This window comes from Amaranthus tricolor, chromosome 6, assembly GCF_026212465.1.
Source record: "Amaranthus tricolor cultivar Red isolate AtriRed21 chromosome 6, ASM2621246v1, whole genome shotgun sequence".
Taxonomy (NCBI): domain Eukaryota; kingdom Viridiplantae; phylum Streptophyta; class Magnoliopsida; order Caryophyllales; family Amaranthaceae; genus Amaranthus; species Amaranthus tricolor.
The window spans coordinates 25,421,220-25,433,597 of record NC_080052.1 but is presented as its reverse complement, the minus strand read 5'-3'; the positions used below and the strand labels follow the sequence as shown (position 1 = coordinate 25,433,597).

The 12,378-nt window shown below is 31.9% G+C and overlaps 1 protein-coding gene across 3 annotated transcripts; it reads right to left on the bottom strand.

The window, feature by feature from the left end:
* Positions 1 to 1,667: 1,667 nt before the first annotated feature.
* LOC130814471 (uncharacterized) lies at positions 1,668 to 8,421 on the bottom strand. 3 transcript variants are annotated; one of them, XM_057680544.1, is made up of 6 exons: positions 7,890 to 8,421; positions 7,670 to 7,790; positions 4,358 to 4,450; positions 3,160 to 3,360; positions 2,818 to 3,038; positions 1,668 to 2,030 (listed from the first exon to the last, which is right to left on the bottom strand). In XM_057680544.1, exons 1-5 carry the CDS (start codon positions 8,192 to 8,194, stop codon positions 2,829 to 2,831), a joined length of 930 nt encoding a protein of 309 aa, XP_057536527.1. In that variant the 5' UTR covers positions 8,195 to 8,421; the 3' UTR covers positions 1,668 to 2,030; positions 2,818 to 2,828. The 3 variants fall into 3 exon arrangements, with proteins under 3 accessions (XP_057536527.1, XP_057536526.1, XP_057536529.1); XM_057680543.1 differs by lacking the exon at positions 1,668 to 2,030 and having other exon boundaries at positions 2,735 to 3,038; XM_057680546.1 differs by lacking the exons at positions 1,668 to 2,030; positions 4,358 to 4,450 and having other exon boundaries at positions 2,735 to 3,038.
* Positions 8,422 to 12,378: the final 3,957 nt, after the last annotated feature.

Below are 12,378 nucleotides of genomic sequence, written 5' to 3'. Positions count from 1 at the left end.
TTTAGAAGGTTATTCTGATGCAAGTTGGATCACGAATGAAGAGGACAATTCATCTACAAGTGATGGGGTATTTGTTTATGGGGGAGGAGCCATATCATGGTCTTTCAAGAAACAAACATGCATCGCTGATTCCACTATGGCTTATGAGTTTATAGCGCTAGCATTTGCAGGAAAGTAAGCAGAATGGTTACGGGATCTCATGTTTGAGATACCGATATTACCAATGCCTATATCACTTGTAACAATTCATACGGATTGCAAGACGACATTGGGAAAGGCTTATAGTCAAGTGTATAACAGTAAATCTCGTCATATTGCTCTTAGGCACAGCCTAGTGCAAGGATATATCGTTAAGTCTAAATTCAATGTCGTGAAATTCTCTTTGGATCTTGTAAGCAACAAGTTTTAATGAACCATTGTTGCTTGGGAACATGAATAGCGAGGTAGTCGTCATTTGAAGTTCTCAAGGCCCGGAGTTGAACAGCTCTTGGTGAAGTATCCATTCACGGGGATATTTTATACGTAAGGAGAAACTAACTATATAAGTTTGAAGTTTTGGCTACTTCAAGTAGTCAAGATTAACGTATAAACTATGATAAACTTATGAATAGATATGGACACAGTCATTATAATGTGTCAAAGAAATGACTTTGTGTTATTTGTTCTATATGTATATCCTCTTCAAATGGTCAAAGTTGCTATATGATTCAAATCCGCAGGGATATCATTATAACACGATCATCTGTCAAGTGTGTTGTACTTGGTGTTGATTCAATCCGTAGGGACATAAGTAAAAACATAACAACGAGAACAAAATTTAGGTTGCTCGACCATGTGCTTGTTCGAGCATGATTTGTTTGGTTAGACAGTATGTTATCAAACTTTCTGTTTGATGTTTTGAGCATATGCTCGTTCGAGCGCCTTATGTGCTTATTCGAGCACTTAGAAAATTTCGCGTCTGAAAGTTTCTGGTAGTGATTTTGGTTCGTGCTCGTTCGAGCACATATTATGCTCGTTCGAGCATTTTGGAACACAACAATTGTTCGTGAATCAAAATTTCATTTCATGGAGTGTTGTGTTGTTATGAACTAATGTTTTACTTGATATAATTAGTAAATGCATTTGGATGAATCATTGCTACTTTCAATCGGTTCATACTAACCGGTTGATGTGATTGATTGTATTTCGTTGTGAATTTCCTCTTTGTGAGGGAAATATCACAAAAGGAAAGTATCGTAGGCGCCTTCAATCTATATCAAGAGTTCTAGTGACGTTCATCGTCGCAAACTAATCTTCTTTACGGTGTTGTTCATTTCATGGTACATTCAAAGGAAGGAGTCCATTGCCATATGCAAAGATTCCGAATTATTATTTCTAATATGTATATATATATATATGTATATATATATATATGTATATATATATATATGTATATATATATATATATATATATATATATATATATATATATATATATATATATATATATATATCATTTCACTATGTATTATATAAATTAAGAATAAATTATAAATTAAAAGCGATTGATGAATAATAATCATGAGTTTGAAAATACACTTACTAAATACCATTTCAAGTAAACCATAAACATTACCCAAAAGGCTAAAAGTATAACATTGTTGTAATCAAGAAATTGATCGGACAAATCATCAAAGGGTCATCAACATGTAAATATCTATTACGTAAAAACTAAGTTTAAAATTCATCTCAGCTTACACATTAATTAAAATTCAACCTAATTAATTACTTTTAGCCATATTTCAGCTTATTAAATGCAATAAAAGATTGATCCACTTGTGTTGAAATAATGTCTACCACTGTAGAATAAATACATAGCATAAATAATACTTAGGGATATCAATTCAATCCGAATCCGACCCTAGTCTGACTCGATTCGAGGAAAATAATCCGATTCGAGTCCGAGGAAAAGATTATCCGACTCCAACTCCGTCTTCACGATCCGAATCCAAGTTAGAGACAGACTCCGACCCTCCGACCCGACTGCGACCCTGAAAGAAATTCGACTTTGAATTTGACTTTTAACTCAATGATCTGTTTCGTGACTAATTCAAGCTCTCTCTCATACTAATTGTAATTTTCGATTTTGAAAAACTACTTGGTATTTTTATTTAGATCAAACAATCAAAATACGACAAATCAGATCAAGAGAAATAAAATACACTAAATCAAAATGCGAGAAAATTTTGTTAAATTGTAGTATTAGGAATATTTCTCATGTTAAACTTGAATTCAAAGTACATATTTTTTTGTTAAATTGTATTTGAAAAATATATTTTGTTAACTTTGTATGCTTTAAATCATTAGTACAATATCACAACGATAAAGTTTAATAATAATCCGACTCCGTTGGAGGTCCGAGAGTCCGAGTCGGGGCAAACTTGGAGTATGCATAATCCGACTTCGAGTGGAGGTGGACTGAAAAAAAAAAGTTCGAATAAAATCCGGAGCAAGTCGGAGTATGTATAATCTGAGCCGAGTCCGACCCATTGCCATCCCTGAATAATACACGAACTCTCGTTGAGATCGTCTCACCATTAGACGGATCTATATTATCAATCTATTTATCTATTGATCACTTTTTTGAGATAATAAGTGATCACTTTAAAATTTCACTTTAAGATTATAAATAAAAGTAAAATTATAAGTGATCACTTTAAAACTGTAAATGTATATTGAGCCAACTCAATAGAAATGATCTCACTGTAAGACACTCTCATTTGAGAATTTGTCAAAATAAAATCACTGATTGAAGAAAAGAAAAATAAATTGTGGCACCTTGTAGCAGTTTATGACCAGGGCCATTTTGCATCTGTCCAACGAAATTCATGAGGTGTTACAATTTTACCATTTATAGGACACAAACTAGTTGTTCCAAATAGCTCTGGCTTGCAGCAATTCAGATTCATATCAAGAGAAACAGCTTCTTCCCTGTATGTTGGATTAGAGTACCTAGGATGTTGTATGAATGTTACATTTTTCCACCAAAGTTTGAGGGCCTAACACATGGAACCAGAAACAGGGAAACCATAAGGATCCAATTAATCTGTGATTACTCATTCAAAAACACACGGGAACTCCATTGGTGAAGCTACTTGGGGGGGGCAAGGGAAAACTTACATGCCAATATATCCACACTGCAACTTTGTGAGGCATCAACCAAAAGAACAACTTATGATCGGGGACCTTCATAGAAGGAACTCTTTGGGCTCTTAATGTAGCACAGAAAAAATTACCGAAATTTGGATGCTCAACTGAAATAACAACTGATAATTCATTTCCTGGTGCAGTCGCCTTCATTTTCCAGGTCCCTTGCATGTCCTGCAAAATATTTTAGGAAAGTATCAGGGGAAAATCGAGTTGAGCGGCTCCCTTTGATCGCAACCTCCTCGTGATCGAGACCCTAGCTTGGAGGCCGGGCAGTACTCATTGGGTTGATGATGATGATTTTAATATCAGTGTAGGATTAAGAGAACAACTATGAAAAGTCAGAAATATCTTTTCGGAAGTTGAGTAGAATAGCTTTGGTATACTGTTGGTGAATTTGAAGTTTGAACAAAGTTCATCAGCACATAGACACAGCAGATAACACATGAAACTACTAACAGTTAGGGTATCTTGAATTAAAAATGAGCATACCAACTTTAGTTTCTGCAGATAACACATGAACAAAGCTTAACATATATTCGAAATCTAACAACAGAAGCAAAATCAACTGCAGACAAATGAGAAATATCAGGAATCAGATTCCAACAGATAGACACCCAACAGTACATTTTAGTTTCTGCAGAGATCAGTATTTAGTTAAAGCTCCACCATGGGAATGGAGCATCTGCTATCAAACCAAACTCTTAAGAGAAAGAATGTGCCCGTGTGAAACATCATCAATAATACTTTGCTCTAACTGTGATATAAACACAGTACTAAATATGTGAAGTACTAACCATTGTACTCTCTTTGTCCCTATGAATTAGCACCCTTTTTCTTTTTAGTGTTTTCCCACTTAATTTGCATTCTTTCCTTTTATGGCAATGTTCACACTCCTTTCTCTTTAATCTCATCCAAAAGCTTATTCTCTCACTCCATTTTAACCACTCATTTCTATCATCTACATAACTGCATGTATTTTGTCTTGATTCTCTAACTCAATTCTCCTTTCCACTAAAAATACAACAATTTCATTTAGATGCTTTTTCATACAGACGGAGGGACCTACATACAATATATCATGGAAATGTGTCCTAGCTCTCTTAGCAAATAATTTGATCAGCAAAATACAAAGTAAACTTTTTAAAAAGAAAGTGAATTAAAATCATACCATGAATGGACTAACATGCAATGATTTTGCCACTGTGTCGGAGTTTGGATTAAAAACAAAAGTAACTCTTTCACCCCATGGTGTATTAGTAACCTAGGCAAAAGATTAAATTAATATGTTAACATCGCAAACTCAAATGAACAAAGAAACTCAAAAAACATAATAGCATATATTATACTCGCTTCATTTATTTTCTTCGTATAGGTTGAAAGTTGAAACATAACATAATCATATTGCATTGTACTTATGAGATGTCATGTTATAGTAAATAGAAGGTAGTAGAAAATAGGGTCTTTGTGTATAGCGAAGGGAGAAATATATTGACAAAAAGGTATGTTTCAACTAATTCGTAATGACCCAAAATGGTTAGCATTTCAACAAAAATCAAAGGGTTACTTTATAGAGTACCCTCCCTACCACCCTCTCTTTCTATCCTCATAATATAATGCAATTTCAAAAGTATATCTTCTTTAAAAATCATTTTTTCTCCCAACATATTCATATGCAATTTTTTCTCCAAACTCTTTTAACTCCTAATTTCATGTCACAATTGACAAAGATACACCTCAAACTTACATAAATTAAGCACGTCAAAGTCTCCCTTAGGAAGGCTATACTGAAGAAAAATACATAAGCAATCAAAGCTACCTTCTCTGTTTTATAAGGATCCCTTCAAATCATGGAAGGCTATCACTTTATCAAATATTCAATCATCTCCATTCAAGAGGTTAATTCAAAATAATCCTCCCAGATTAAATATTATTTGGATTATAAACAATTTGTAAATATCTTTCAATAAAATACTAAATCGATTTTGTAGTCTTCAAAAATATCTCCTTGATATAAAATTCCTTTGTTACCCAATTTCCATTCTCAGATAAACTTTAATGTTGTTCTTCCATCTCCAATAACCTTGCAATCCATCCATGCCTGTAGTTATATCTTCTATTAATTCATTTTAATTGTCCATAGATAACATGAATATCCAATATTTCCATAATCAAACTCCTCCAAGACTCAACCCAAGCTTTAATAAAACATCGTATCTGATGAAAAATACCTTCCCAAAAGGACCATAACAATTCCCTTGGGAGTTTAGACGATAATCTAATTTTCTAATCTACCTTCAAACTAAGTAAATAAACTTTACCGTCTAAACTAAGTAAATAAACTTCAGAACAAAATAAAACCAATATGTTTCTTCTTGTAAAAATCCATTTCAAACTGCATTGAGGACTTATAATTTTCTAATCAACCCAAGCTTTAGTTTTCTTATTCCAAGTTTAAACTAATTATTAATCACAAAAGAAGCAATCCTGATGTCTTTATTTTGAATAGGGCTTGCTACCCTAAAGCACAACCATACAAAAAGATGTTGAGGAAAACTGTTAACTTCTCCAAGACCAGGATTTATGTAAATGGTTAGTGAAGATATGTCTTATCCAAAAGTCGTCGTACACTTGTTTCAATTTTCACACAATAATTCCCATCACCCTCATCATACAAAAGCTCATGTCAAAAAGAGAATTTAGGAACCTTCCTCATTTCATATACTTCTGTTGCATCTCTAAGAAATCTAGAATTCATTAAATTTCAATCAAAAATCTATAGCATAAAAATTTACCATGTTAAGATCAAAGAAATTTATATGCCTAGGAAAGAATTAGATGATGATTGACAATGGTAATAATGAGTGATGAGTAGTGAAAAATAGGAAAATTTACCCAGAATAATCCAACCTATTCACGATTTTCCTACAATAATCCCAACTATCGATTAACCATGAATAATCCGAACTTAGGAGGGTCTTTGCCTTGGGTACACCCGGGTGACCTGCTACCTATTGTAGCAAGTCATTTTGAATATTAAAAAAAAGATAAATATTTTAAAAAATGGAAAATTTACCCAGAATAATCCAACCTATTTACGATTTTCCTACAATAATCCCAACTATTGACTAAATGCCAGAAAATTACCTGTTGCACCAGTAAAAACAAGAGCAACAACAGCACAGGTTAAGTGAGTCAATAGTTGGGATTATTCATGGTTAATCAATAGTTGGGATTATTGTAGGAAAATCGTGAATAGGTTGGATTATTCTGGGTAAATTTTCCTGAAAAATAAATGATGTTAAATGGCAATCACTTGAACTCTTAGCCACCAATTTAGAGAACAATCAACAATCAACAATCAATTTGGGTTGATATAGACTACAACATAATCCTATAAGTATGTGTATGGTGAAAGAAAGAGGAAGGAAAAAAAAAAAGGCAGTAAAGTTGTGAGTTATCCTTCATTACTTTCATATAATCAACTTTAGGAGAGATATGTTTATCAATTCCTAGCGGAGTCAATTCCTCCGAGTTCTTAGCAGAGTCAATTCCTCCGACTTCCTTTGCTTATCATATGCAATCTAATCCTCTCTTTTCCTTCCCTTCCTTCCCCCATTTTATTCATCACAAGCAATTTATTCACTGTTTACAAATGCTATAATGTCAACAAAGCACAAGCCCCTTATTATCTCCTTATTTTCACTGTAATTAAGACTCTTTTCCCTCTTCCTTCCTATACAATATTTGGTATTCATTACATAATGTTAATAACACTTTCACTTTATTCCGTTTATGTTAAATGTTTCTTCCACCACCCTCTTTTCCCACCCTATACTTGTTTCCACATTCTACTTATTCCCGCAATCTCTACAGCTCTACCACCAGTTTTCATCAAGAACAATAGGGAACATAAGGAGTGATGAGCTATATATATGCCATTTTTTTTAAAGACTCGTGCTTCAACATTGTAAATAAGCTACATTGTAACCACTCTCTATGTTGCTTTGAGTTTGCACCTTAAAACTCAATATGTGAGAAATTTTTGACTCCTAGGGTGCAAACTCAAAAGGACAAAAGAATGTATAAATTTATTCCCTTTCTGGTCTTATCAATGTATAAATAAAGGACCATGACCAAACTTAGATGAGGCTCAATTCACAATTCCAATCAAGAAGCTGACCTAAAGTATGTTTGGATAGCTTTCAAGAAGGAAAAGGAGAAGAGGTAACAGTTTTCCTTCAAAAAATTTCAACTTTAGTAAGGATTTGGTATGTGCAAAATGTGAAAGAATTCTTCCTTATAATTCCTTTCCCTTAAATCAATCCCTCTCCCTTTATTATCCAATTGTAAGTAATAAGAATCTCTCATTTCCCTGCGCTTCATTTCCCCCAATTTCCTTCCATACAAACATGACATAATTTTAAACAACAACGAAAAATAGCAAACTGACAAAGGAATAACAGATTTTAATCAAAATTACCTCAGAAATACACTTTCTCAAACTGCCATTAGAGGAATCTTGGTCATTATCATCGTAACAATAGTATACACTCAAAGGATTTTGTTCATAACCCACACTAGGCGGAATCGTCAAGAGAAAACTACAACAATGTCGAAGAAAATTAACTTCATAGAATTATACTCCATAAACAGCAAAAGATAAAAATAACTATGCATAATTTGAAGAGAAAGAAACTAACACAGGTCCAGTAGTAGCAGCAACGGTGCGAGCTTGATGAGCAGATAGATGATTAGAAGATGGAAATTGAGGAGAACGATCAAGATCAATTAGGGCATAGCGGACTTTGTATTCGAAAGAATGATGAACTGGACGACGTCGTTCGTGCCAAACGACGCCTTCATAGAGAGTGATTCCATCGCCATAGTCGGAGGAAAGAGAAGAGAAAAGGCGGCGAAGGAGAACGCGGAGAAGGAGGAGCAGTGAGAGAAGAATGGAAGTAGCAGTGTTTGAGATAATGGAGCCTAAAAGATAAACCAATTCCATCTTCAAGAATTGAACAGTGCTCTACATTACTAGCTGGTTGGGCGCCATGGCTGTTGATTGTTGGGGCTTTGAGCTTTGAGCTTTGAGCTTTGAGCTTTGAGCTTTGCTTGCTGCTATGGAGATACAGCATCCAAACTCGAGAGATGTTGAGCCGGTGGTTATTAACGACTCCACGTCGTTTCTTTGGATTTTTCATTTACCCGTCTTTAAGGTTAATGGTTCTCTTGATTTTTTTTTATTTACTTTGTTTGATTTCTTGATTATATCAGTTGTTATAAACTTTTTAATATAGTTGGATGAGTCAGTTATTTAGGAAAATATTTGATATTTTATCAAAGAAAAAGTTAACTATTTATTATTTATTTGTCTTTGCAGTTGGCTGTGTTGTTAATATTTTAGTTATTTTATTTGATCATTTAAAAATATATTTTTTTATGAATTTTTTAAGATAGTTGGATAAGTAAGTTTATTTAGTGAACAATTTAGTGAAATTTACATTGGTTATTAATAGTTTATTAGAGAAAACATTGGCTAATAAACTAAAATTCAAAAGACAATAAAAATAGCTCACTGAACTAGCTTTTTTGGCTGTGAAGATTTAGATGAAAATTTATCCATCAACATATATTTTCTAACTATTTAAATAATAAATATGATGGTTGCTCTAAAATTTCAATCCACCACCTAAAAAGCAAAAATTCTTATAATTTAAATAGGAAAATTAATATTGATAAATACAATTATTCTACATCCACTCAAAAAAGTGCTTGATTTTCAATTGACTCAAAATGAAGTAAATAATTAGAGTTAACTCAAAATACACTCAAAAATTTCCCAACCACTCAAAATACACCATAATTATTATTATTAGTATAAAAGATAAATGTGGTTCGCTCAAAACCAATGGCACCAATAATTGAGTATATTTTTAGTTAACTACTAATTTTTAAGTATTTGAAGTGGTTAAAAAATAGTTAAATTTATTAATATTAAAATTTTCATTTAAAGACTCAATAGTTTTGACAATTATATATCTCCCCTTATATAAAAATCTTAAGGTTACTTATTAGTATGAGCGATTTTGAAAAGAAATGTAGTAATTTTAATGACATATATATATATATATATATATATATATATATATATATATATATATACTTCCTCTGTTTTAACATGTTTTTCATTGATAGTGATATTTATCCGCATAATATGTTATAATCAGTTACAATTATATAAGAACGAAGGTAATATATACTCCATAGTTAATGTCTTGATGATATTGTCCATTGTCAATAGTTTACGAAAGGTAATCTTCAGTAGAGCTCATGGGCCGCGTCCCAATATGATGGGTTTGGGCATTTGTGCTAAGCTATTGATGAAAATTTGAAATGATTAAGATAAATTGTCAATAAAATGAACCAAATAAAATAAGTTTCAACTTATTTTCAAAAGTAAGCGTGAAATTCCCAAATATATGGTTTGGGGTTGTTCGCAGTTAGTAACTGCGAACAAGTCAAAAAAAACACAATGGTTGTTCGTAGTTACTAACTGCGAACAACTTTGACCTTTTTTTGACCTATTCGCCATTAGTAATTGCGAACAGCTAGCTCTACAAATAGCACAACAACTTTCACCGTGAACACGTCAAACTGTGAACAGGTCAAAAAAAAAAGTCATAGTTGTTCGCAGTTAGTAACTGCGAACAGCTATTATGTTTTTTTTGACCTGTTCGCAGCTACTAACTGCAAACAGCCCCAAACCACACGTTAAGGAATTTTACGCTTACTTTTGGAAATAAGTTGAAATTTATCTTATTTGGTTCATTTTGTTGATAATTTGTCTTAATCATTTTAAATTTTCATAGTTTTGCAGACCGTGCTGACATATTATTTGGTCAGACACTAAATTGTGTACATAAGTCATGCTAACAGGCCAGCTAGAATCCTAACACAAAATGTTGTGAGAGACGGTCTCTCTGAAAAACACATTAGATATAAGGGCTAAGTAGCTCAATTAATATAAAGTAAAGAGAAATTAAAAATGTGGACTTTTTGTTTTGAGGTCGTCTCTTTGAGAGATCGTCTCTGACAATAATAGCTGAAATCTTAATATTTTAAACTAATGAATAGGAATGTAAGTGGTTCTTCCGATTACATGGTAGGCTGAAAAAGGGGTAGGCTAGGTGAGAAATCAAACTAATAATTTTTTTGAAAAGTGATAATTGTTCTCCAACTGAGATAACTCAATTCTCGAAAAGAGATTTGAAAAATGATAAAGCTATTTATAAGGGCTAAGAGGCTTTACTTTTTCACAAGAATAATTATGAAAAAAAATCAAAGCAAGAACGATTGAAAAGTATTGGTATGCAACAACAACAACAACAAAGCATGAAATTGAACAAGAAGAAACAAACACAAGAAAGAACACAATCTTGAACTTCACATATCACACCCACAATAACCCAAAACTTTAATGTTTATTTCTCTTAAAGTCTTAAATTTGTATTTTGTGGCTCTCAAATATCCCTATCGATCAATTGCTCTTCAGATCTTAGAAAAGCTCCCATGCTCGCGTGTGAAAAATAAGTGACCTTAAGATTTTTATAGAAGTGAAGATATAAGAGTGATTCAACCCACTAAACAGAACATAAAATATGTGAGTTTGAATAAACGCATCTATAATGCTCGTTCGAGCTGACAAAAATAGTAGTTTAAGAAAGCACGTAATTACATAACGTCATGGCAAAAAGGGGGCGAAATCATAAGTGGCCCATGTGCTCAAACGACATCTTTGGGCAAGCGTCAACAACAACTTCTTCATCGAAGCTTCATGCATGTAACATTTTAGCCTATACTTCATGCCATATCTTCAAAGTGGTATATGGATAAGGGGCGTGCATGTCTTTAAAATACCATGTTCACGTTCATTATCGAGTCACACTCAAGTCTAAAAAACACATCCATTTCGACAAGCTTTCATAGCATAAGTAATTAGATTATTGTAGAGCAGAGAAACTACTACGATAGATATTATTGCTTATAAGTCATAATAATAATAATAATAATAATAATAATAATAATAATAAGAGGACAATTTTTTTCAACAGAAATATATGAATTATTGATTTCAATATTTTCTTTTTAATTAACGAAAATTTATTTTGGAAAAACTTTGCATTTACATAAACGGCTTGTATAACCTATGCCATAAGGCATAGGTTAAGGGAGTATTAATTATCTTCATCTACCAACTTTATTCAATGATTCCCTTATTTATTCTTTTTTTTACTTACTTTAATTAATATTTATATATATATATAATCATTATTCCCAAGAGTATATTTAAAAGAATAAAGTAAGCCTATAAAAGAATTTAATGCTTTTAACCTATACCACAAAATTGTTATATATGAGAAGATCGTTTTGAAAGATGCGTCTTATACATGAGTTAAATAACTCATTTAATATATATTATGAGAATATAAACTTCTTAGTTTTCTGATATACTCTTTCAATCATAAATTAATCGCTTGTAACATTAAAATAATCATTTACAATCATATAGTAACCAATTATAACTTTAAAGATCATTATTTATAATTCTAACGTAATAATTTATAACTGTAATGTGATCACTTACAATCTTACCGTAACCAATTAAAAAATTAATTATTGTACAATTATATCTCATGATAAAAAGATCTCATGAAACAACTGATAAACCTAATGTAGTGTTTGAGAATAAGTATTTAATTTCAAAATTATGAATTTCAATTATAAAATTATAAATAAAGAATTTGAAAATAACAAGATTTGTGTATTTATTTTTAAATTTTCAACTTTAACTTATTTAAAAACAATATTAAAATTTGATTCAAATTCAAATTTAAAAATTTTTAATTTACAAAATAATAAATTTAAGCAAACATTTTCGAATAAAATTATTATTATAAACATGACATGCGGACACTATAAAGTCTGAAATTTGTGGACAAAAAGAAATCTGAGAGAAAAAGTCGTTTTGCTCTTGATAGTGACTACCCTACAAGTTAAGAAATATACTTCTCTTTGGCAGGGACTAAGGCGCAGAGTTATCTATAGTTGGTTAAATTGATGCATTATTATAGTATCTCCGTCTCATTGAATTTGAAACATTTTTTATTTTAATATGTCCCACTTAATTTG

Bases quoted from the DNA above. Each gene is read 5' to 3' on its own strand.
- LOC130814471 (XM_057680544.1), bottom strand. From the start codon at position 8,194: ATGGAATTGGTTTATCTTTTAGGCTCCATTATCTCAAACACTGCTACT. The intron at 7,791-7,889 runs GTTAGTTTCTTT...ACATTGTTGTAG, and splicing joins GCTGCTACTACTGGACCTGT to TTTTCTCTTGACGATTCCGC. The intron at 4,451-7,669 runs GTAATTTTGATT...TCTTTTGCCTAG, and splicing joins TGAGAAAGTGTATTTCTGAG to GTTACTAATACACCATGGGG.